The following is a 27,475-nucleotide window of genomic DNA, read 5'->3' on the forward strand; positions in this document are numbered from 1 at the left end:
GGATGCCTCAGGCCAAACAAACAACAGGGTGCGAACACAGCCCCATCAATCAGCAGACCAGCTGCCTAAAGCCTTCCTGAGTAAACAGCTGCCTGATAAACACACCCCTTGACACAGCCCTGCCCACCAGAGGGGCAAGAGCCAGCTCTACCCACCAGTGGGCAGGTACCAGTCCCTCCCACCAGGAAGCCTGCACAAGCCTCTTAGACAGCCTCATCCACCAGGGGCAGACGGCAGAAGCAAGAAGAACTATAAGCCTGCAGCCCGCAGAATGGAAACTCTAATCACAGAAAGTTAGGCAAAATGAGAGAGCAGAGGAATATGTTCCAGATGAAGGAACAAGATAAAACCCCAGAAGAACAACTAAGGAAAGTAGAGATAGGCAATCTACCTGAAAAAGAATTCAGAGTAATGACAATAAAGACGACCCAAGATCTTGGAAAAAGAATGGAGGCACAGATCAAGAAGACACAAGAAATGTTTAACAAAGACCTAGAAGAACTAAACAACAAACAGAGATGAACAATACAATAACTGAAATGAAAAATACACTAGAAGGAATCAATAGCAGAGTAACTGCGGCAGAACTGGTAAGTGAGCTGGAAGACAGAATGGTGGAAATCACTGCTGTGGAACAGAATAAAGAAAAAAGAATGAAAAGAAATGAGGACAGTCTACGAGACCTCTGGGGCAACATTAAACACACCAACAGTCACATTATAGGGGTCCCAGAAGGAGGAGAGAGATGGAAAGGACCTGAGAAAATATTAGAAGAGATAATGGCTGAAAACTTCCCTAATATGTGAAAGGAAACAGTCACCCAAGTCCAGGAAGCACAGAGGAAGCAGAGTCCCAGGCAGGATAAACCCAAGAAGGAACATGCCAAGATACATGGTATCAAAATGACAAAAATTAAAGACACAAAATATTAAAAGCAGTAAGGGAAAAGTAACAAATAATGTACAAGGGAACTCCCATAAGGTTAAAAATATTAAAAGCAATAAGGGAAAAGTAACAAATAATGTACAAGGGAACTCCCATAAGGTTATCAGCTAACTTCTCAGCAGAAACTCTGCAGGCCAGAAGGCAGTGATGAAAAGGAAGAACCTACAACCAAGGATACTCTACCCAGCAAGGCTCTCATTCAGATTTGATGGAGAAATCAAAAGCTTTCCAGACAAGAAAAAGCTAAGAGAATTCAGCACCACCAGACCAGCTTTGCAACAAATGCTAAAGGAACTTCTCTAGGTGGAAAAGAAAAGGCCACAACTAGAAACAAGAAAATTATGAATGGAAAAGCTTACTGGTAAAGGCAAACATACAGTAAAGGTAGGAAATCATCTGCTAAACAAATATGATATCAAAACCAGCAATTATGAGGAGAGCATAAAGGCAGGATATTGGAAATGCATTTTAAATTAAAAGATCAGCAACTGAAAACAATCTTGTTTATATATAGAATGCTATACCAAAACCTCATGGTAACTGCACACTGAAAATCTACAATAGATACACATGCAGAAAAGAATAAGGAATCCAAACACAACACTACAGTTAGTCATCAAATCACAAGAGAAAAAAAGAGGAAGGGAAGAAAAAACACCTACAAAAACAAATCCAAAACAATTAACAAAATGGCAATAAGAAGCTACAGTCATCAAAACAGTACGGTACTGGCACAAAAACAGAAATACAGATCAATGGAACAGGATAGAAAGCCCAGAAATAAACCCACACACATATGGTCAATGAATCTACAACAAAGGAGGCAAGACTATACAATGGAGAAAAGACAGTCTCTTCAATAAATGGGGCTGGGAAAACTGGACAGCTACACATGAAAAAATGAAATTAGAACATTCTTTAACAAGATACATATAAATAAACTCAAAATGGATTAAAGACCTAAATATAAGACCAGATACTATAAAACTCTTAGAGGAAAATATAGGCAGATCACTCTTTGACATAAATCGCAGCAATATCTTTTTCAAGCTGTCTCCTAGAGTAATGGAAATAAAAACAAAAATAAGCATGGGACCTAATCAAACTCAAAAGCTTTTGCATAGCAAATGAAACCATAAACAAAACGAAAAGATAACCCACAGAATGGGAGAAAATATTTGCAAACAAAGAGATTAACAAGGGATTAATTTCCAAAATTTACAAACAGCTCATGCGGCTCAATACCAAAAAAACAAACAACCCAATCAAAAAATGGGCAGAAGACCTAAACAGACATTTCTCCAAAGAAGACTTGCATTTAGAAACTAAAATGAAATATCACCTCAAAAAAAAAAAAAAAGGACATCCCTGGTGCCACAGTGGTTAAGAATCCGCCTGCCAATGCAGGGAACCTGGGTTCAAGCCCTGGTCCAGGAAGATCCCACATGCTGTGGAGCAACTAAGCCCATGTGCCACAACTACTAAGCCTGCACTCTAGAGCCCACGAGACACAACTACTGAGCCCACGTGCCGTAAGTACTGAAGCCTGCGTGCCTAGAGCCCATGCTCCACAACAAGAGAAGCCATCGCAACGAGAAGCCTGTGCACCGCAACGAAGAGTAGCCCCTGCTTGCCCCAACTAGAGAAAAGCCCGCACACAGCAACAAAGACCCAATGCAGCCAAAAATAAATAAATAAACAAATACATATATTTTAAAAAAAGAAACATCACCTCACACCAGTCAGTATGGCCATCATCAGAAAGTCAACAAACAATAAATGCTGGAGAGGGTGTGGAAAAAAGGGAACCCTTTTGCACTGTTGGTGGGAATGTAAATTGGTACAGCCACTATGGAGAACAGTACGGAGGTTCCTTAAGAAACTAAAATTAGAGCTATCATATGATTCAGCAATCCCACTCCTGGGCATATATCCAGAGGAAACCATGGTTCGAAAGGATACATGCACCCCAATGTTCACTGCAGCACTACTTACAATAGCCAAGACATGGAAGCAACCTAAATGTCCATCAACAGATGAATGGATAAAGAAGATGTGGTACATATATACAATAGAATATTACTCAGCCATTAAAAAGAATAAAATAATGCCATTTGCAGCAACATGGATGGACCTGGAGATTATCATACTAAGTGAAGTCAGTCAGACAGAGAAAGACAAATATCATATGATATGGCTTTATGTAGAATCTAAAAAAAATTGATACATATGAACTTATTTACAAAACAGAAACAGACTTACAGACTTAGAGAATGAATTTATGGTTACCAAGGGGGAAGGGTGGGGGGGAGGGATAGATTAGCAGTTTGGGATTGACATGTACACACTGCTATATTTAAAATACACAACCAACAAGAACCTACTGTATAGCCCAGGGAACTCTACTCAATACTCTGTGATAACCTAAATGGGAAAAGAATTCGAAAAAGAATAGATACATGTATGTGCATAACCGAATCACTTTTGCAGTATACCTGAAACTAACACAACACTGTTAATCAACTATACTCCATAAATTAAAAAAACGAAAAAATCAATAAAGCAAATAGGGCAAAATGTGAATAATTATTGTAAATCTGGGTAAAAGGTATATAAGAGCATATGTATGACTCTTGCAACTTTTCTATAAGTTTGAAGTTATATCAAAATAAATTATTAAAAAAAATAGAGTGGAGGTATAATGAAACAATATTGGCCATGAGTCAATGTATCAATGATACTAGTATGCAGAATTCATTTAAGTTTTAAAAATCTATTGTTTTAGTGGCTACACTAAATAAAATTGAATTATACAATGAGAAAGTAATTTCCTTTTCAATTCCCTTTCAATCATACCAATGAGTAAGTTACATACAGTGTCATTATGTCTTTAACTCCTTATTACCTCCTTTTAAAAAAATCCTATCATCTGCTTTTGAGAAGCAACAGTACAGATCTAGGATTTACTAACACTGCCTTTACAGTCTTTACTGTAATGTAAATTATTTGTTTTTCTAAGTTGGTAATGACATTATACTTCCTTTCAGAATATTTCATTTCAGTAACAAGTGAAGTGATTTAAAGAAAAATTTTAAATAATAATATAGTTAGTACCCAGATATGGCAAAAAATTGTGATGGTAGTACACGGTAGTATGCAGAAATGGCAAACACCATGAAGAAGGTTTGTAAGTTACTGAATGATGGGAAATGGTACTCTAGTAGATATAATTACAGGAGGAGGTTATATACAATATATTTCAAAATTTAAAATATACATACAAAAAGTGATACATGTAAGAGGAAGTTCTAGTCCTAATGATGAGCCCCTATGGAAAGTTGTCACAGTACAAGGAAAAAAAAAAAAGGTCAAATTTCCAGGAACCTGACATATTATTAATATATGGTTCAAATTCTTAGCACAGGGGAAGAAGCATGAGTTTTTGAGGCAAATCCAGTTACTCAGTGTAGGCTAAGCTGGCCATTTGCAAAATAGAAATCATCTAATTACACCTGACTCCAGACAGACCCTTCACACTGTGTCATGTCTCACAGACTTGTAATCCAAGTAACCTACTTCTTCAGTGACATCAGTTCAAGAACTCACTGTTTAGGCTTAAATAGTTCTAAATAACACAAATGCTTAATTTTTTGGAGACCATTTTATAATTCTGTAGATTCAACTTTTTTATCCAGTCATCTTTTATTCACATTCCCTGTCAACTCCAAACCAAAAGGAGGGCAATACGTAAAAGCCAAAGAAAGTAAAGATTCTTTCCAATCACTTGTGTACCAGAGAAATAGAGGACTACTTAAGCCGATTCATGGTCCTGTCCTCACTTAGACTTACTAGAAAAAGTTTAAACAAAACAAAATCTAAACCTCATCTTTCCAGGGCTTTTTAAAAAGTAGCCGGCGTATTGCAAAAGGAAAAAGAAATCTTACTGGCAAGGATAGTAACATACATAGCTAACAATATGTATTATACAGATATATAACAATATATAATAAAAACAATAGTACCCAACAAACTGTTCTAAACTTTTTCATTTAATAAATTATTTAATCATCACAACCATCTTTTGAAGTAGATATTATCTCCACTTTATAGTGAAGAAATTAAGACACAGAACATTTAGTCAACTTGCTGAAATCAGCCGTAAAGTCTGAATTCAAAGCCTGGTACCTATCTGTAGAGTCTATACTCTTAACTAAGCCATGATGTCTTCCAGTGGCTTATATTCTTTGTCAGTAGTGTTTTTCTAGTCAGATACAGAATTCTCATTCTTTTTAAAGTTTTTTATTTATAATGAGCAACCTTATATTCCCCTCCAAAGAAAAACGGAGTTCATTCCAATACATTTCCTAAAAGGATGTCCAAGACCAAAGTCTCATCATTATGATGTTTCTCTTAAAACAATGTGACAGAATTACTCTTCATATTAATTCCCAATGGTAATTTCAAAAAATGTTAAAGATGGAATTATGGGCTCTTGTTCCTCTTATAAAACTAATTCAATCCTCAGTGGTATAGACAAAAGAAATTAGCAAATTTGAATAATTTTACACAAGAGTTACTGATGGTAAAATAGGTCGTTATCGTTTTTTGCTCTAGGTTGAGGTTGAAAACTCAAGCACTGGAAGCTAAGTGTGAAGTGAATTAAAATATTACAGTACTTGCCTCTTTGAGGAAAACCTCCATATCTTCTTGACTTTCAAACACAAAAGCTCTCAAGTCATTTGATGGAATATGATTTTCAATATATTTGGCATTTTTGTTATCTTTCATATTGATCTAAACAAAACAAAAAGAAAATAAAAGTTGATTTTCATGAAACCCAAAGTGACTACCAGAACATAACTACCAGAACATATACTTAACTTAGATTTATTTAATTAGGTTAAATAAATCCTCGAGAAAAAAGTAGACCAAAAAAGAACAGTTTGGTATTGAAGAGTCAACATTTTTAAACATCTATTTAATTTACTGTCCAAGACATAGTAAAACAAAAGCCAAGACTTTAACAGCACCTAATGCATATTGATTTTGATACCATCTAAGAAATAAAAAGTTCCCTTCTGGCCAACTCACTGAAAACATTTGAAATAGGGTTAGATTGTAACCTGAGTATAAACATTTCTCATCTGTCCCCCAACTTTTAATATTTTTCTTCTTAATTTTTAAGAGGAATTCATGCTATCTATGGCAAAAACTAATTAGTATAAAAATACAAAGGCCTAAATAAAACTTTATGAAACTAATGAAAAAACTTGCTATGGATTAATTATAACTATTGGTGCTTTCAAGAGAAACCCTAGGTTTGTACTACTAGAGCATAAACTTAATTACTCACTCAAAAAATACTAACTAGTTAGACATTTTTGCACTTGAGGCTCAGTGCTATGGAAGATACTAAGATAGTTCAAGATCTAGGGCTCTGGGATCAGACAGATGTCACTTCCATTCCTATGTATGACCTTAATCAAGTACCACCTAAATCTCTGAAAGCTTTAGTTACTTCATCCTAAAATGGGTAGAGTAAAACAGTCTATATCTCAAGGGACTAAATGTGGATTAAAAGAAATAATACAACAAAAAAAATTAGTAGACTGCTTGTCACATAAATGTTGGTATTATTTTAAATTACAGAATATTGATCAGTATAGAAAGATGGGAAAACTAAAAAAACAAGCAAACAAATGAAAAAAATCAAAGCCATATAAAATACCATCACCCAGACATAAACACTACAAACATTAGATGTCTACTGTTTCACTTTTTTTTTTTTTTTGCGTTACGCGGGCCTCTCACTGTTGTGGCCTCTCCCGTTGCAGAGCACAGGCTCCCGACGCGCAGGCTCAGCGGCCATGGCTCACGGGCCCAGCCACTCCACGGCATGTGGGATCCTCCTGGACTGGGGCACGAACCCGTGTCCCCTGCATCGGCAGGCGGACTCTCAACCATTGCGCCACCAGGGAAGCCCCTGTTTCACAATTTTTTTGGTACCAAGTTATTGGGTTGGCCAGAAAGTTCATTTGGTTTTTCCAAAAGATGGCTCTAGTGCTTAGTTGTCTTTAACTTTGTTCAAAACAACTTTGTTAGACTATATTGTGACAGCTGTCATATCAGCGTGTATTTAAAAAAAAAATCAAAATTGGTGAATTTTTGTGTAGCCATTTTAGTATTGAAGATGGAAGAAAAAAGCAACATTTTCGGCATATTATTCTTTATTATTTTAAGAAAGGTAAAAACGCAACTGAAATGCAAAAAAAAGATTTGTGCAGCATATGGAGAAGGTGCTATGACTGACTGACTGTGTCAAAAGTGGTGTGCGAAGTTTCGTGCTGGAGATTTCTCGCTGGACAATGCTCCACAGTCGGGTAGACCAGTTGAAGTTGACAGCTATCAAATCGAGACATTAATTGAGAACAACTGACTTTATACCAAGCAGGAGATAGCCGACATACTCATAGTATCCAAATCAAGTGTTGAAAATCATTTGCATCAGCTTGGTTATGTTCATCGCTTTGATGTTTGGGTTCCACATAAGTTAAGTGAAAAAAACCTTGTTGACCGTATTTCTGCATGTGATTCTCTACTTAAACGTGATGAAAACGTTCTGTTTTTTAAAAAAATTGTGATGGGCCATGAAAAGTGGATACTGTACAATAATGTGGAACAGGAGAGACTGTGCGGCAAGTGAAATGAACCACCACCAACCACACAAAAGGCCGGTCTTCATCCAAAGAAGGTGATGTTGTGTATATGGTGGGATTGGAAGGGAGTCCTCTATTACGAGCTCCTTCCGGAAAACCACACGATTAATTCCAACAAGTACTGCCCCGAATTCAACCAACTGAAAGCGGCACTTGGCGAAAAGCGTCCGGAGTTAGTCAACAGAAAATGCATAATCTTCCATCAGGATAATGCAAGATGGCATGTTTCTTTGATGACCAGGCAAAAACTGTTACAGCTTGGCTGGGAAGTTCTGATTCATCTGCCATATTCACCAGACATTGCACCTTTGGATTTCCATTTATTTCAGTCTTCACAAAATTCTCTTAATGGAAAAATTTTCAATTCCCTGGGAGACTGTAAAAGGCACCTAGAACAGTTCTTTGCTCAAAAAGATAGAAAGTTTTTGGAAGACGGAATTATGAAGTCGCCTGAAAAATGATAAAAGGTAGTGGAACAAAAGGGTGAATACGTTGTTCAATAATGTTATTGGTGAAAATGAAAAATGTGTTTTTACTTAAAACTCAAAGGAACTTTTTGGCCAACTCAATACTTTGTTGTAAGGAATGGTACAAATGAAAAAAAAAATAAAGTGGGTGTTTGCTACAACTTACAGAAAGGGTAAAGTAATCCCAATATCACCATAGGAAGTCATCTTTTTTTATAGTTATGGATAAGCCAGCATAGGACTTAGCTCTCGTTATCACTCTCCCCCAGGGTGCATTTATCAGAGACATTCTGCCATATCAGATTCTGGGGCCCATATCTTGTATAAGTTGGTTACACAGTCATCTATTTTTTTGATGAATTTCACCTGCTCGTTTAGGTAATGAGTCTCAGAGAAGTCACACAAGTAGGGGTCATTTTTGTCACTGGTCAGTTTGTGCATTTACAGTAGTGACTGATTCACAATTTTTTCCAAGTGTAATACACACTCCATTGCATTCATTGTCTGGTTTCCTGATATCCTGAAGGAAGATTTGGCCCCTTGTTGGTTCTGAACCTTCATCAGCTTCTTAGCGAGCTCCTTCTCCTCATGAGATTGGTGAAGAAAATATCTGGCAAAGTTCTTCAGAGCCACATCTTTACAAAGTAGTAAGACATGGACAGGTAGACATAGGAGGTGTAGCTTTCCAAGATGTTCTGGTGGTTGATGGCAGACTCCTGTTTCACAATTTTTAAAAATGAAATCTTTCTATATACCCTATCCTGTAATCTGTTTTATAAGTCATTAACATATCATAAATGTCCCTTTATATTAGTAAATAGAGACCTATGGCAACATTTTAAAGGCCTATGGAGGTGGTACAATGCATTTCAACTAGATTTTGAAGGGTTAGGTAAGTGTATGGGCAGGATACAGTTGGAAGAAGGTGGTAGTAAAAGTAAAAGGTTGTTCCAGGAAGGGTAAGATAACAGAGTATCTCCCTTTATCTCAGACTCAAATGTAATTTAAAAAGTAAATATATGCCAGCTAGTAATCTGACTTGGTGATAGGCTACTATCAGGAAATCAAGTGACAAGAGGATGACAAATCTAATAAAGTCCAGAGGTATTGTTTTGAGTTTGGCACTTTAATAAGAATCTGTTGAAAATTACACTTGCATTCTAATTTATACTACTAAGGGTCACAGTATTTCTTCTTGTGTTTTCTTTCAATCCTTACTGGATTAATCAAAACAGTAATGTCTGCATCCAAAATAGGTATTCCCTTCTTGATCGAGCAAAAATATTCTAATGATTCATACCTGAGCAAGAAGAGAATACAGTATTATGCACACTAATTTTGCTAATATAATGCAAACTATATGAAATGACTTTGAATAAAGCATAATATAAACAGGAGTTACAGAATATAGAACTTTTCATGAATCCTACAAGGATCTACAGTGAATTCTTTCCAAAAAAAAAAATCATCTAGCAAAAATAATCCTTTTATCATTTTGAAGTTTTAAGTGTGTGTGTGTGTGTGTGTGTGTGTATAAAACATGTCATTAGCAAAGAATGTGGGTTTTACTTTTTCATTCCTTCTCATGGCCCAACTTACCATTTAAAATATTTTAGATGGAAATTTTCCTAGTAAATCCACACCCACATTTCATTAAATGATTTACTAAATACAGCTTGCCCTATTCTTGATGACTCATGATCACTAATAAGACTTATCAAATGTTTATAAGGTCAATAAATTGTTGGTTTCATTCTCAGAATCCTCAGAATGCTTTATTTTTGTAGCAGATGATTTTGTTGTCTATCCTGTCAGGTGTTCCATATCAACTGTATTTATTTATAGCAGTTTTCTACCCCTTTGGCAGCATTTAATATATTGCCTGTTATAACCGAAGAATAGCAATTGCCAGAAGGAAACCAGCTAACCAAGTTTACACATGATTCTTGGTCAATAAGTTGCCAGTTTCATACTTCTATCAAGAAAAAGTTCATAGGTTTATTATCAAGGACCCTTTAAAAAGCTCATGTATGGATTCAGCAGCATACCAGATGCCACAAGTCTACTAATGGAAAAGCAGGGTGTTAACAAGACTAAGAATTCTTAAAACAACAAAACCTACAATGATTACAATAATAAAAATAACAGATACTACTAAGATGAACAAATTTCTTACCGTGAGCATTATGGGTTCACAGACTCTTTGCTTAAATTTGTCTCTGTTATTTCTCAGCCATAAAACAGCATCATATGTGTCACGGTATCTCTGTCTCAGCTTATCTTCCTTTTGATTCAAAAGGTTGTCAAAACGCACAATATGATCAGCCACACCTAAAATTGGAAAATAAAGCATTATTCCTCTGAACACTTTAATTAGTGAAATAATCTATTAATAACATAAAAGAGTATCTTAGATCTAAAGGTTATAAACACCACTCAGCAAGTACCCAACACAGTGAAAAAGACCGACCCTGGACAAATCATTCTTAAGTTTCTAAACACCTGGTATAAAAGATGATCTTTAAACTACCAAAAATAAATAGGTCACATACAAAATAATGAGAAAACACTAGATTTCCTATCAAAAGACAATGGCAACAGGCCTTCAGGATTCTGAAAGAAAAACTATTTTCAAGCTAGATTTTTATAACATCAAAATAAAAAAGGGGATAATGAAGTAAAGATTTTTCAAGGATGCAAAGACTCAAATTAATTCCCAAATATCTCTTCTTAGCAGGTTATGTGAAGATGTACTCTTACAAAACAAGGAAGTAATTTAAGAAAAATGAAGACACAGAATTCAGGAATAGCTTTTTATTCAACACAGAAAAGGTGTGAGAGAAGTCCTAGGTAACAGCCATAAGGAGACCTTGAGAACAATCAGTTTAGCTGGGAGGAGGATGGAAGGTCTCAGAACTCAAGAGAATGCTTGATAATTTTTTTCCCAATTTAAGGAAATGCTAAAGTAAATGGTGTTTCTAAAAAATGGTAAATTAAAATCCTAAAAAAAAATTATCAATGAACAGAAATTAGATCATAATGCACTACTTGGCTCTGCTGTGAGCAAGTTTTCTTGTTGTAATAACATAAATAATACTTAATATTTCTAGCTAGTAGAATCAACCCATAAACAGACCATATAAAACTTAATTATGGTTCTCAATAAAGTATGTTTTCAGCCTTTAAACTATAAAAACCAGAGTACATATTAAAGAATTAAAGGGAGGAAAGTAAAAAGAAAGGCTAGGAGTATCAGTATTTTTAGCTTATAAATGTGCATTCAAGCATTATCAACAAATATTAAATGACAAAAAAAAGAATATTATTGGTAATAAACATTAATAAATGTTAATGATTACTAATATTAATATAATAATCCCATTTGGGCAATTACAATAATAGGTAGGGGAGGTGTCATGAGTTGAAATCCACATCTGAAGCAACAAAATATTAAAAGATGATATCTAAAGTTGATTAACCAAGACATGGTAAAATAAAAATATGATTAAGATATATGAAAGACTATTAGAAAAAGTTACTGAAATAGTTAAGAGTGCTTACTCTTGACAGTGGGTCTGGAAGTTGGAAAGGCACTGGGCCACCCTTCTTGTCTAGTGTTATTATTTTTTTTAAACCATACACCTAGCATTTTGCTAAACATATAAACAAATTTTTTTACTAACTGACCTTAGTCATATATACTGAGCAGACAGAATGTAAGATCTCCTCTAACTGAATAATGCTACAGATCTAGCCACATGGTCTATAGCAAAGAAAAAAAAAGATGAAATTGGACAGGCTTCAAGGAGCAAAGCTAATGGAAGATTATGAAGGCTAGAATGAAGAGCTTAAATTTGACCTGAGAAAAAACAGAAAAGTGAGTGACTGTAAAGAAAATAAAGCAAAGTATTTTTAGAGAATTAAATCAACTGCCAAAATCTGACATAAGACAACGGTCTGCTTGCGGCAAATCATTACACAATAGATATAGGTAATTAAGACACTAAAATGGAAGAACTGAACTGAGCTTCCTCAACAAGCAGACATGAACATTTAGAGACATGATCAGGGGAAGAAGAAAGCCCATCAACAGAGACATATCTCCATTTTATAAACATGTCTTCACTGTAAGTTTAAAAAAACTCAGAATGGGAGAAAATATTTGCAAATGAAGCAACTGACAAAGGATTAATCTCCAAAATTTACAAGCAGCTCATGCAGCTCAATAACAAAAAAACAAACAACCCAATCCAAAAATGGGCAGAAGACCTAAATAGACATTTCTCCAAAGAAGATATACAGACTGCCAACAAACACATGAAAGAATGCTCAACATCATTAATCATTAGAGAAATGAAAATCAAAACGACAATGAGATATCATCTCACACCAGTCAGAATGGCCATCATCAAAAAATCTAGAAACAATAAATGCTGGAGAGGGTGTGGAGAAAAGGGAACCTTCTTGCACTGCTGGTGGGAATGTGAATTGGTTCAGCCACTATGGAGAACAGTATGGAGGTTCCTTAAAAAACTACAAATAGAACTACCATATGACCCAGCAATCCCACTACTGGGCATATACCCTGAGAAAACCAAAATTCAAAAAGAGTCATGTACCAAAATGTTCATTGCAGCTCTATTTACAATAGCCCGGAGATGGAAACAACCTAAGTGCCCATCATCGGATGAATGGATAAAGAAGATGTGGCACATATATACAATGGAATATTACTCAGCCATAAAAAGAAACGAAATTGAGCTATTTGTAATGAGGTGGATAGACCTAGAGTCTGTCATACAGAGTGAAGTAAGTCAGAAAGAAAAAGACAAATACCGTATGCTAACACATATATATGGAATTTAAGAAAAAAAATGTCATGAAGAACCTAGGGGTAAGGCAGGAATAAAGACGCAGACCTCCTAGAGAACGGACTTGAGGTTATGGGGAGGGGGAAGGGTGAGCTGTGACAGGGCGAGAGAGAGTCATGGACATATACACACTAACAAACGTAGTAAGGTAGATAGCTAGTGGAAGCAGCCGCATGGCACAGGGATATTGGCTCGGTGCTTTGTGACAGCCTGGAGGGGTGGGATAGGGAGGGTGGGAAGGAGGGAGACACAAGAGGGAAGACATATGGGAACATATGTTTATATATGACTGATTCACTTTGTTATAAAGCAGAAACTAACACACCATTGTAAAGCAATTATACCCCAATAAAGATGTTAAAAAAAAACAAAAAACTTACTCCTCTTCTCCTTCTCTAGAGTTTCCCTCTCTCTACGCTTATCAATTATCTCGCCTTCACATAATGCCTTTTCATCTTGAACTCGTCTCAGATCATTTGTAATGGCATCAATTTGGGGTTGAAGGTTCTCACAGTTTTCTGTGGTCTTCAGTTCATTTTGCAAATCTTCTATCATTTTGCGGGTATTACTTATTCTCCTCTGTCGATCATGCTCTTCATTTTGTTTTACTGTTAAAGCCTGCTGAAGGTCCTCAATCTAATAAAACAAAAGCAGGTTAGCACTGGAGATTGTTTTTTCTCCTGGTTTATTAGGCTTTAGTAAAACAGTTTTAAAAATGCAAACAACCTAAGAACATGGGTTTTTTTCTCACTAAAAGGTATCCTATTAGAATTAAACTGTTACTCCTACCAGACCACCTGTCTCTTTATTTGTTCAGCAATACATTCCAAGTACCTAGGGCAGTGGTTAGCATATAGTTAGCATTCAGTAAATATTTGCTAAATAAACGAAATATTTATAAAGCCAATCAGCAGATTTCTAAATATTTATAGGAAGATTTCACATACTATATATCATAAAACTGAAAACAGTCACATGGTATACCACAGACTTTCAATAAACCAGCAATAGAAATGATGGTGAAGATTATGTCACCCTACTAGTTTAAAACCACAATAAACTATTTTCTTTCCATTAAATTATTTTCTACTAGCACTTCAAATTAGTATTTTGAGATTTTAATCCTCAATCTGTATGTTTCTATTCAGGGTAAGTCATTAAAAAAAACCAGATCATGCAACTTACCAGTGGAATTTTTATCAAAACCATACATGGTCTACCTAAGACAGAGTTATGATTTTCTTCAAGACACAGATGCATACACCCAATGTATTTTTTGCAAAAATAGAATTTTGTGTTAAATTAGATAAGGTTATCGTATCATATAATTTGCTTATTAGTTACCTTTCTTTCCAAGTCAAATTTACTCCCTCTTCCTCCCCATTATAAATGTATATTATGACATATTCAATATAGAAAATATGAAAAATATAGAAACTTAAAACAAATAAAAAACACCTAAGATCTTGAAGTCCTTAAACATTTACATTTTAATGCCAGCCTATATCCATCAATAGAGCATATACGTTTTAGCAAATGGCATCACTAAAAATTTATCGAGAGCAGTTTCTCATTACCTCCATGTCCTTGCAAAACAAAAATTTAATACCTGCATAATGTTCTTTTATATAGATATACCACATTCTATCCCATTCCCTACGGTTGGAAATTTGGGTTATAATCAATTTTCTTTTCTAAAAGTTTAGCTTTGACAGTGTCAAGATAATGAACTGAATACATGCCAAAATCTCCTCTCCTATAACAAACATGCAGAAGTGAAAGATAAAATATTATGTTTGAAAGAATTAACACTGTGTGTGTGTGACTGAAAATTAACAATGTTCAATGAGCCCAAAAGAAGGAAGCAGACAAGAAGCCACAGTGTTCAGCCAGGAAACCCATGGAGTCCAAGGCTTTTAGAAGAATAAACTGGCATGTCACGGGAGACAGAGAATTAAGAATCACCAAACACGTGAGGAAGTCCAAGTCCATCAAAAAGGGACAAGAAATTTAACAAATATAACCGCTACAATCCCAGAAAAATAGAGACCACCAAGCTACCAAAAATCACTGGGCTGCTGAATAAATTTTATATCAAGAGGTCTTTGTCTGACGTTGACCTGAAAAACTGAAAAGCAGCTTGATGGTCCCATGTCCTAGCTAAATTTTCTGAGTTCTAACTTTAACTCATTTGCCACCTTCATCCAAAAAACTACCATAACTAACTAATTCCATCACACCATGTTTAGCTCAGGCACAGTAAGTCCAAGCCTCCTGGATCATGCATGTTCGCTAGGATACCATCCCCATTACTGCTCTCTATCTTCAATTTCTCTGAATGCTCTCTCTTCTTGTTCTAGCTAAAACTTGGCTATTCCTGGAAGATACTTCTCCCTAGAGACCTTTCAAATGGTGACCTTTTCCTCCCATAATTCTTCAGAGCACTTCAGGACTCAGAAGTGGGGAGGGTGTCCTCATCAATCTCCACTGTACTACTTCCTCCGTTAATTGAGTCCCACTTCAGATCTTTGAAGATCATATGATCAGACTTTAACACCCATTATCTTTGCTATGTTAACTACCCCCCTCAAAGTCTTTCCTCACCCTCTTCATTCATTGATGCCTTTAGCACATGACTCACTGTCTTTCTCTCCATCATTATGCTGGCCATAATGGAACTCCAACATACATACAGAAAATCAGTCTAACTCTTTGGCCTCTGTGCTCCTTGACTTCTTCAACTGTCTTTTCCTAAACACCACCTCAGCCACCTTCTCCTACAGTTATATTAGATTATATCTATAGTTATATCTCTGACTAGATCATGTAGATCACCAAAAATCATACCACCTCTGAAAACTATTTCCACAATCCTACTCTTTGATCACCATCTCCTTTCCTTACATTTTTACTTACTATGGTCTTCCTACTGCAACTATCCTTTGACTGCACAGGGTCCTGTAATCCACTGACCCTACTATCTTTTCACAATCCACCATCCCCCTCATTCCTTTCCTTAACTGGCTGAGGTTCCACAACTCTAGAATCACTCCCTTGCAAAAGCCTCTTGACCCTCCACCATTCCTATCTCACATTAGCAAAGGAAAAAGCTTAGTCCTTATTAAACCTAAATAAATATTTTCTATTTATCTGTATCTAAACAACTAAACTAATTGGAGAAACTCTTGAAAACAGGTCTTACTTCAAATTTATGGCCACAAAACTTAAAGAGGCACTCAGAACTCTCAGAAAAACCTACTACATTTTTCTAATAAATGTATGTTCTCATTCTGAGATGAATTCACATCTTTTCCTCCTTCCTCAATCTTATATTGCTAAAGGCTCTCTACTCACCCAGCTAATGACCCTGTCTCATATTTCATTAACAGCAGTGTTAAAGTCAGAGTACTCTGATCAGAGTACTTTTCCTCCTTTCAAAACCTTCAACCTACCTCCATCTGTACTCACTCTGCTTTATCTTATACAATGTAAGGAGAGTTCTTGTAGCTACCTAAATCTACCCCTCCAGGGCTACTCCAAGCAGTGTTTCTCAAATTATTTATGGTGAAGAATCATTAAAATAATTCTAAGTAATCACAAGTCAACTTTTATCAATTACAGCTACAAAAAATTGCTAATAATCATTTTGGTCAATTAGCAATAATCAATTGCTAATAAAACAGTTTGGCAATTCCTTCAAAAGTTATATGTACACTTATGATAGTCACTTCTAGGAAATTATCCAAAAGAAATGAGAGCATATGTTATATTACATAAGAACTTGTACAAGAATACTCACGGCATTCTTTGGTAATAGCCCTAAACCAGAAACAACCTAAATGTCCATCAACAGATGAATGGATAAACAAACTATGATCTCAAGAAAGGTGGAAAAAAAAATCAAAGTGAACAAAGATAAAAATACAACATATCCGAATTTGCAGGACACAGGTAAAGCAGTGATGAGAGAAAAACTTATAGCATTAAGTGCATACACACAAGAAAAGAGGAAAAGTCTCAAATCAATAATCTGAGCAGAACCTGGAAAAAGAGCAAAACAAACCCACATCAAGCAGCAGAAAGGAAGTAATAAAAATATGAATGACTTTAATGAAATCAGAAAAATAACAGAGAAAAGCCAATGAAACAAAGAGCTAGTTCTTTGTAAAAAACAATAAAATTAACACACCTCTAGCAAGAATGATCCCCACCCTCATACCCTACCAAAAAAAAAAAAAAAAGACAAAGTAGATACAAATTACCAACATCAGGAATGAAACAGGGTTAACAGTATCACTACAGAACCTACTGACATCCAAAGGATAATAAGAGAATTTATGCACACATAAATTTAACAATTTAGACAAAATGGACCAATTCCTAAAAAACCCCACTAATTACCACAACTCAACCAATATGAAATAGATTATTTGAATTGCCCTGTAACTATTAAGTAAATTGAATCCATAATTTTAAAACTCCAAAAACAAATCTCCAGACCATGATAGTGTTATTTGAGAATTATTCAGAATATATAAAGAAGAATTAACACAAATTCTACACAATCTCTTCCAAAACCGAGAATAGGAGGGAACACTTCCCAGTTCATTTTAAGAAGCTAGTTATTATCTTGATACCAAAAGCAGGCAAGTATGAAAAGAAAACCACAGAATATTGCTTCTGAAGATAGACACAAAAATCCTTTAAATGTTCGCTAACAGAATTCAACAATACAGAAAAGGAGTTATAAATTTATACACCATAACCAAGTAGGGTTTATTTCAGAAATGCAAGGTTGATTTGATATTCAAAAATCAATGTAATCCATCATTTTCACAAGCTAAAAATGAACGTGTGCATGATCGTATCAATAGATATGCAGAAAAAGCATCTGACAAAATCCAACACTCACTCATGATATTCTCAGAAACGCAGGAATAGAGAACTTCCTGATCCATAAAAAACCCTACAGCTAACATTATACTCGATAGTGAAAAAATGAATGCTTTCCTCCTAAGACCAGGAACAAGGCAAGGATGTCCACTCTAACCATTCTTATTCAACACAGTGCTGGAACTTCTAGCCGGTGCAATAGGCAAGAAAAGAAATAAAGGGCATAAAAATCAGAACAGAAGAAATAAAGCTGTCTCCATCTGTAGATGACATGACTGCTTATAAAGAAACACCCCAAGTAAACCATTAAAAGAATAAGGGGGGGGGGACCTTGAAGATGGCGGAAGAGTAAGACGCGAAGATCACCTTCCTCCCCACAGATACACCAGAAATACATCTACACGTGGAACAACTCCTACAGAACACCTACTGAAGGCTGGCAGAAGATCTCAGACCTCCCAAAAGGCAAGAAACTCCCCACGTACCTGGATAGGGCAAAAGAAAAAAAAAAAAAATAGAGACAAAAGAATAGGGACGGCACCTGCACCAGTGGGAGGGAGCTGTGAAGTTGGAAAAGTTTCCACACACTAGGAAGCCCCTTCGCGGGCGGAGACTGAGGGAGGCGGCGGGGGGAGCTTCGAAGCCGCGGAGGAGTGCACAGCAACGGGTGCGGAGGGCAAAGCGGGGAGATTCCCGCACAGAGGATCGGGCACTCACCAGCCCGAGAGGCTTGTCCGCTCACCCGCGGGGGCGGGCGGGGCTGCGAGCTGAGGCTCTGAGGCTCGGGTTTCGGTTTCCGACGGAGCGCAGGGAGAGGACTGGGGTTGGCGGCTTGAACATAGCCTGAAGGGGTTAGTGCACCACGGCTAGGCTAGCCGGGAGGGAGTCCGGGGAAAAGTCTGCACCTGCCGAAGAGGCAAGAGACTTTTTCTTCCCTCTTTGTTTCCTGGTGCGTGAGGAGAGGGGTTTAAAAACGCTGCTTAGAGGAACTCCAGAGACGGGCGCGAGCCGCGGCTAAAAGGGCGAACCCCAGAGACGGGCGCGAGCCACGGCTAAAAGCGCGGACCCCAGAGACGGGCGGGAGACGCTAAGGCTGCTGCTGCCGCCACCAAGGGGCCTGTGTGCGAGCACAGGTCACTCTCCACACCCCTCTTCCGCGGAGCCTGTGCAGCCCGCCACTGCCAGGTTCCCGGGATCCAGGGACAACTTCCCCGGGAGAACGCACAGCGCGCCTCAGGCTGGTGCAAAGTCACGTTGGCCTTTGCCGCCGCAGGCCCGCCCCGCACTCTGTGCCCCTCCCTCCCCTCCCTCCCCTCCCTCCCCGCCCGCCTGAGTGCTCCAGAGCCCCCGAATCAGCGGCTCCTTTAACCCCGTCCTGTCTGAGCAAAAAACAGACGCCCTCCAGTGACCTACACGCAGAGGCAGGGCCAAATCCAAAGCTGAGCCCCGGTGAGCTGTGAGAACAAAGAAGAGAAAGGGAAATCTCTCCCAGCAGCCTCAGAAGCAGCGGATTAAAGCTCCACAATCAACTTGATATACCCTGCATCTGTGGAATACCTGAATAGACAACGAATCATCCCAAATTAAGGAAGTGGACTTTAGGAGCAAGATCTATGATTTTTTTCCCCTTTTCCTCTTTTTGTGAATGTGTATGTGTATGCTTCTGTGTGAGATCTTGTCTGTATAGTCTTGCTTCCACCATTTGTCCTAGGGTTCTATCCGTCCATGGTTTTTTAAAAATTTTTTTTCTTAATAATTAATTTTAATAACGTTATTATACTTTACCTTCGTTCTTTCTTTCTTTCCTTCCTTCCTTCCCTCCTTTAGACAACGAATCATCCCAAATTGAGGAGGTGGTCTCTGACAGCAAGATTTATGATTTTTCCCCCTTTACCTCTTTTAGTGAGGTTGTATGTGTATGCTTCTGTGTAAGATTTTGTCTGTATAGCTTTGCTTCCAACATTTGTCCTAAGGTTCTACCCGTCCCTTTTTTTTTCTAAATAAGAATTTTTTAATTCAATAACTTTATTATACTTTATTTTATTTTTACTGTATCTTCTTTCTTTCTGTCTTTTTTCCTTCTTTCCCTCCTTCCTTCCTTCCTCCCTCCCTCCTTTCTTTCCTTCTTGCCTTTCCTTTTTTGCTTCTTTCTTTCTTCCTTCCTTCCTTCCCTCCTTTCCTTCTTTCTTTCCTCATACTTCTACTAATTCTCTCTACTTTTTCTCCCTTTTATTCTGAGCCGTGTGGATGAAAGGCTCTTGGTGCTCCAGCCAGGAGTCAGGGCTCTGCCTCTGAGGTAGGAGAGCCAACTTCAGGACACTGGTCAACAAGAGACCTCCCAGCTCCACATAATATCAAACGGCGAAAATCTCCCAGAGACCTCCATCTTAACACCAGCACCCAGCTTCACTCAATGACCAGCAAGCCACAGTGCTGGACAACCTATGCCAAACAACTAGCAAAACAGGAACACAACCCCACCCATTAGCAGAGAGGCTGCCTAAAATCATAATAAGGCCACAGACACCCCAAAACACACCACCAGACGTGAACCTGCCCACTAGAGAGACAAGATCCAGCCTCATCCACCACAACACAGGCACTAGTCACCTCCACCAGGAAGCCTACACAACCCACTGAACCAACCTTAGCCACTGGAGATAGACATCAAAAACAGCAGGAACTACGAACCTGCAGTCTGCAAAAAGGAGACCCCAAACACAGTAAGATAAGCAAAATGAGAAGACAGAAAAACACACAGCAGATAAAGGAGCAAGATAAAAATACACCAGACCTAATGAAGAGGAAATAGGCAGTCTACCTGAAAAAGAATTCAGAATAATGATAGTAAGGATGATCCGAAATCTTGGAAACAGAATGGACAAAATGCAAGAAACAGTTAACAAGGATCTAGAAGAAATAAAGATGAAACAAGCAACGATGAACAACACAATAAATGAAATTAAAAGTACTCTAGATGGGATCAATAGCAGAATAACTGAGGCAGAAGAACGGATAAGTGACCTGGAAGATAGTGGAAATAACTACTGCAGAGCAGAATAAAGAATGAAAAGAACTGAGGACAGTCTCAGAGACCTCTGGGACAACATTAAATGCACCAACATTCGAATTATAGGGGTTCCAGAAGAAGAAGAGAAAAAGAAAGGGACTGAGAAAATATTTGAAGAGATTATAGTTGAAAACTTCCCTAATATGGGAAAGGAAATAGTTAATCAAGTCCAGGAAGCACAGGGAGTCCCTTACAGGATAAATACAAGGAGAAATACGCCAAGACACATATTAGTCAAACTGTCAAAAATTAAATACAAAGAAAGCATATTAAAAGCAGCAAGGGAAAAACAACGAATAACACATAAGGGAATCCCCATAAGGTTAACAGCTGATCTCTCAGCAGAAACCCTACAAGCCAGAAGGGAGTGGCAGGACATACTGAAAGTGATGAAGGAGAAAAACCTGCAGCCAAGACTACTCTACCCAGCAAGGATCTCATTCAGATTTGATGGAGAAATTGAAACCTTTACAGACAAGCAAAAGCTGAGAGAGTTCAGCACCACCAAACCAGCTTTACAACAAATGCTAAAGGAACTTCTCTAGGCAAGAAAAACAAGAGAAGGAAAAGACCTATAATAACGAACCCAAAACAATTTAGAAAATGGGAATAGGAACATACATATCGATAATTACCTTAAATGTAAATGGACTAAATGCTCCCACCAAAAGACACAGATTGGCTAAATGGATACAAAAACAAGACCCTTATATATGCTGTCTACAAGAGACCCACTTCAGACCTAGAGACACATACAGACTGAAAGTAAGGGGATGGAAAAAGATATTCCATGCAAATGGAAATCAAAAGAAATCTGGAGTAGCAATTCTCATATAAGACAAAATAGACTTTAAAATAAGGACTATTAAAAGAGACAAAGAAGGACACTACATAATGATCAAGGGATCGATCCAAGAAGAAGATATAACAATTGTAAATATTTATGAACCAACATAGGAGCACCTCAATACATAAGGCAAATACTAACAGCCATAAAAGGGGAAATCAACAGTAACACATTCATAGTAGGGGACTTAAACACCCCACTCTCACCCATGGACAGATCATCCAAAATGAAAATAAATAAGGAAACACAAGCTTTAAATGATACATCAAACAAGATGGACTTAATTGATATTTATAGGACACTCCATCCAAAAACAACAGAATACACATTTTTCTCAAGTGCTCATGGAACATTCTCCAGGATAGATCATATCTTGGGTCACAAATCAAGCCTTGGTAAATTTAAGAAAATTGAAATTGTATCAAGTATCTTTTCTGCCCACAACGCCATGAGACTAGATATCAATTACAGGAAAAGATCTGTAAAAAATACAAACACATGGAGGCTAAACAATACACTACTTAATAACGAAGTGATCACTGAAGAAATCAAAGAGGAAATCAAAAAATACCTAGAAACAAATGACAATGGAGACACAACGACCCAAAACCTATGGGATGCAGCAAAAGCAGTTCTAAGGGGGAAGTTTATAGCAATACAAGCCCACCTTACGAAGCAGGAAACATCTCGAATAAATAACCTAACCTTGCACCTCAAGCAATTAGAGAAAGAAGAACAAAAAACCCCCAAAGCTAGCAGAAGGAAAGAAATCATAAAAATCAGATCAGAAAAAAATGAAAAAGAAATGAAGGAAACAATAGCAAAGATCAATAAAACTAAAAGCTGGTTCTTTGAGAAGATAAACAAAATAGATAAACCACTAGCCAGACTCATCAAGAAAAAAAGGGAGAAGACCCACATCAATAGAATTAGAAATGAAAAAGGAGAGGTAACAACTGACACTGCAGAAATAAAAAAGATCATGAGAGATTACTACAAGCAACTCTATGCCAATAAAATGGACAATCTGGAAGAAATGCACAAATTCTTAGAAATACACAACCTGCCAAGACTGAATCAGGAAGAAATAGAAAATATGAACAGACCAATCACAAGCACTGAAATTTAAACTGTGATTAAAAATCTTCCAACAAACAAAAGCCCAGGACCAGATGGCTTCACAGGCGAATTCTATCAAACATTTAGGGAAGAGCTAACACCTATCCTTCTCAAACTCTTCCAAAATATAGCAGAGGGAGGAACACTCCCAAATTCCTTCTACGAGGCCACCATCACCTTGATACCAAAACCAGACAAGGATGTCACAAAGAAAGAAAACTACAGGCCAATATCACTGATGAACACAGAAGCAAAAATCCTCAACTAAATACTAGCAAACAGAATCCAACAGCACATTGAAAGGATCATACACCATGATCAAGTGGGATTTATTCCAGGAATGCAAGGATTCTTGAATATATGCAAATCTATCAATGTGATACATCATATTAACAAATTGAAGGAGAAAAACCATACGATCATCTCAATAGATGCAGAGAAAGCTTTTGACAAAATTCAACACCCATTTATGATAAAAACCCTGCAGAAAGTAGGCATAGAGGGAACTTTCCTCAACATAATAAAGGCCATATATGACAAACCCAGCCAACATCATCCTCAATGGTGAAAAACTGAAAGCATTTCCACTAAGATCAGGAATAAGACAAGGTTGCCCACTCTCACCACTCTTATTCAACATAGTTTTGGAAGTTTTAGCCACAGCAATCAGAGAAGAAAACGAAATAAAAGGAATCCAAATCGGAAAAGAAGAAGTAAAGCTGTCACTGTTTGCAGATGACATGATCCTATACATAGAGAAACCTAAAGATGCTACCAGAAAACTACTAGAGCTAATCAATGAATTTGGTAAAGTGGCAGGATACAAAATTAATGCACAGAAATCTCTGGCATTCCTATATACTAATGATGAAAAATCTGAAAGTGAAATCAAGAAAACACTCCCATTTACCACTGCAACAAAAAGAATAAAATATCTAGGAATAAACCTACCTAAGGAGACAAAAGACCTGTATGCAGAAAATTATAAGACACTGATGAAAGAAATTAAAGATGATACAAATAAATGGAGAGATATACCATGTTCTTGGATTGGAAGAATCAACATTGTGAAAATGACTCTACTACCCAAAGCAATCTATAGATTCAATGCAATCCCTATCAAACTACCACTGGCATTTTTCACAGAACTAGAACAAAAAATTTCGCAATTTGTATGGAAACACAAAAGACCCCGAATAGCCAAAGCAATCTTGAGAACAAAAAAAGGAGCTAGAGGAATCAGGCTCCCTGACTTCAGACTATACTACAAAGCTACAGTAATCAAGACAGTATGGTACTGGCACAAAAACAGAAAGATCAATGGAACAGGATAGAAAGCCCAGAGATAAACCCACGCACATATGGACACCTTATCTTTGATAAAGGTGGCAGGAATGTACAGTGGAAAAAGGACAGCCTCTTCAATAAGTGGTGCTGGGAAAACTGGACAGGTACATGTAAAAGTATGAGATTAGATCACTCCCTAACACCATACACAAAAGTAAGCTCAAAATGGATTAAAGACCTAAATGTAAGGCCAGACACTATCAAACTCTTAGAGGAAAACATAGGCAGAACACTCTATGACATAAATCACAGCAAGATCCTTTCTGACCCACCTCCTAGAGTAATGGAAATAAAAACAAAAATAAACAAATGGGACCTAATGAAACTTCAAAGCTTTTACACAGCAAAGGAAGCCATAAACAAGACCAAAAGACAACCCTCAGAATGGGAGAAAATATTTGCAAATGAAGCAACCGACAAAGGATTAATCTCCAAAATTTACAAGCAGCTCATGCAGCTCAATAACAAAAAAACAAACAACCCAATCCAAAAATGGGCAGAAGACCTAAATAGACATTTCTCCAAAGAAGATATACAGACTGCCAACAAACACATGAAAGAATGCTCAACATCATTAATCATTAGAGAAATGAAAATCAAAACGACAATGAGATATCATCTCACACCAGTCAGAATGGCCATCATCAAAAAATCTAGAAACAATAAATGCTGGAGAGGGTGTGGAGAAAAGGGAACCTTCTTGCACTGCTGGTGGGAATGTGAATTGGTTCAGCCACTATGGAGAACAGTATGGAGGTTCCTTAAAAAACTACAAATAGAACTACCATATGACCCAGCAATCCCACTACTGGGCATATACCCTGAGAAAACCAAAATTCAAAAAGAGTCATGTACCAAAATGTTCATTGCAGCTCTATTTACAATAGCCCGGAGATGGAAACAACCTAAGTGCCCATCATCGGATGAATGGATAAAGAAGATGTGGCACATATATACAATGGAATATTACTCAGCCATAAAAAGAAACGAAATTGAGCTATTTGTAATGAGGTGGATAGACCTAGAGTCTGTCATACAGAGTGAAGTAAGTCAGAAAGAAAAAGACAAATACCATATGCTAACACATATATATGGAATTTAAGAAAAAAAATGTCATGAAGAACCTAGGGGTAAGGCAGGAATAAAGACGCAGACCTCCTAGAGAACGGACTTGAGGTTATGGGGAGGGGGAAGGGTGAGCTGTGACAGGGCGAGAGAGAGTCATGGACATATACACACTAACAAACGTAGTAAGGTAGACAGCTAGTGGGAAGCAGCCGCATGGCACAGGGATATTGGCTCGGTGCTTTGTGACAGCCTTGAGGGGTGGGATAGGGAGGGTGGGAGGGAGGGAGACGCAAGAGGGAAGACATATGGGAACATATGTATATGTATAACTGATTCACTTTGTTATAAAGTAGAAACTAACACACCATTGTAAAGCAATTATACCCCAATAAAGATGTTAAAAAAAAAAAAGAATAAGGAACAGAGAAAAAGAAAAATCAAAAGAAAATCTTGGGTATAATCCAACAAAACATAGAGAACTTATATGCTGAAAACTACAAAACACTGATGGAAAAAAAATCAAAGATCTAAATAAATGGAGACATACCGTTTTCACAGTTTGGAAGATTCAACATAGTAAAGATTTCAATTCTCCCCAAATTGACATATGTTTAATGCAAGTCCCATTAAAATCCTAGCAACATTTTTCTGTAGATATAGAAAAGATTTGGCTGTCAACAGGAATGGCAAAGGAACTCTGAAAATCCTCTCCTCCAGAAAAGTAATGAAAACATTGACAAAAATTATCAAAATTAACTCTTTCAGAACTCTGGAATTTAACCAAAGGCTTTTCAACAAGCCAGAGAGCATTTACTCAAGAAAAATGCTCGAATCTTGGTAAAAGCAACAAGCTTTGTGGTGTTTTGAATATGCCCTATTCCTATTCCCCTCTCCTCAGTTCCTTGGCAGCCTTGAAAACCAACAGCCCACAGTCATAGTGAAATCAGCAGCCTAGGAGCTACGGGAGAGATCACAAAGCTGGAGAACTTTCACATTCTCAATCTCAGAGAACTATCATTATCTGATCTGTCTGGCAGTTTCCAGGAAAACCTTACTTGCAAAGCTTGTCTCCATTTGACCTGACTCCATAGCTTGCACACTGTAAAAGACCCTTTTCCTTGGAGGAAGCTGTCAAAACAATCAGTGGCAATTGTTTAATGACAGAGCTGCCTGGTGTGAGATAAAAGTGTGGCAAACAATAAGCTAACCAAAAAATTTAAAAGAAAAAGCTGGAGAATACGATGCCCATAGGAAGTTTTGGTAGCTCCTGGGAATCTAGAAGGTCAAATGCATGCTTGAGTTAGGACTGTGCATGCCCAAGGCTGTATGCATGCCCTAGAAAGAGCTGAGGAGGCCCTTATCTCTCACAACATTCTGTGCAAATAGGAAGTGAAAGCTGAAACAGAGTTGTAAACTAGCAGTGGAACTTAACCAACACTTTCAACAATTCAGGGAGTATTTGAGGACAGAATCTTGGTGGAAAGTGAAAACAATGCCTGGCTGAGTGTTGAAGGTGTGAACCAACATACATTCAGAGACCCTCAACAAACACTGGGAGATATACTAGATTGGGAGACATTATAGTCATTTGAGAAAATACCTGTCCAATAATTAGCTGACCATTAACTAACTGAGCAGAGACTTCAGTAGTCACATATGACAAAGAATACAGAATTCACAGAGTTAGGAACGTAATTAAAAAAAAACAAACAGTAACAACATCATCAGCAAACAAAAATAACACAAGCCTGGGTTAAAGGAGGACATCTGATTTCAGAGTTGCCACATCCTGCTATTTAAACTTTATAGTTTCAACAAAAAATTAAAACACAGTCAACAAAACAAGAAAGTATAACCCATACACAAGAAAAAACAGCAGTCAACAAAAAATGTCCCTGAGGAAGCCCAGAAATAGTTACAAATGACTTTAAGATAGCTATTTTAAATATGTTCAATGAACTAAAGGAAAACATGTCTAAGGAAAAGAAAGTAAGAGAACAATGTCTTATTGAATAGAGAATATCAATAGAGAGAGAAATTATAAAAAAAGAGTCAAGTAGAAATCCTCAGTTGAAAAGTTCAGTAACTGAAATAAAAGATTCACTAGTGGAGCTCAATGGCAGATTTGAACA

At 37.2% G+C, this 27,475-nt stretch overlaps 1 protein-coding gene and 1 pseudogene across 1 annotated transcript in view; both read right to left on the reverse strand.

Moving 5' to 3' along the window:
• SMC5 (structural maintenance of chromosomes 5) overlaps positions 1 to 27,475 on the reverse strand; it is a 111,903-nt gene that overhangs the window by 34,399 nt on the left and 50,029 nt on the right. The window contains exons 9-11 of the mRNA XM_060300855.1: positions 13,380 to 13,635; positions 10,305 to 10,459; positions 5,626 to 5,739 (exon numbers count right to left, since the gene is read on the reverse strand). Of these exons, the coding sequence (XP_060156838.1) occupies positions 5,626 to 5,739; positions 10,305 to 10,459; positions 13,380 to 13,635 (525 nt within the window). The remainder of the gene's footprint in view (positions 1 to 5,625; positions 5,740 to 10,304; positions 10,460 to 13,379; positions 13,636 to 27,475) is intronic.
• On the reverse strand, positions 8,371 to 9,715 carry LOC132597454 (ferritin heavy chain pseudogene; annotated as a pseudogene).

The sequence above is a fragment of the Globicephala melas genome, chromosome 6, assembly GCF_963455315.2.
Source record: "Globicephala melas chromosome 6, mGloMel1.2, whole genome shotgun sequence".
Lineage (NCBI taxonomy): Eukaryota > Metazoa > Chordata > Mammalia > Artiodactyla > Delphinidae > Globicephala > Globicephala melas.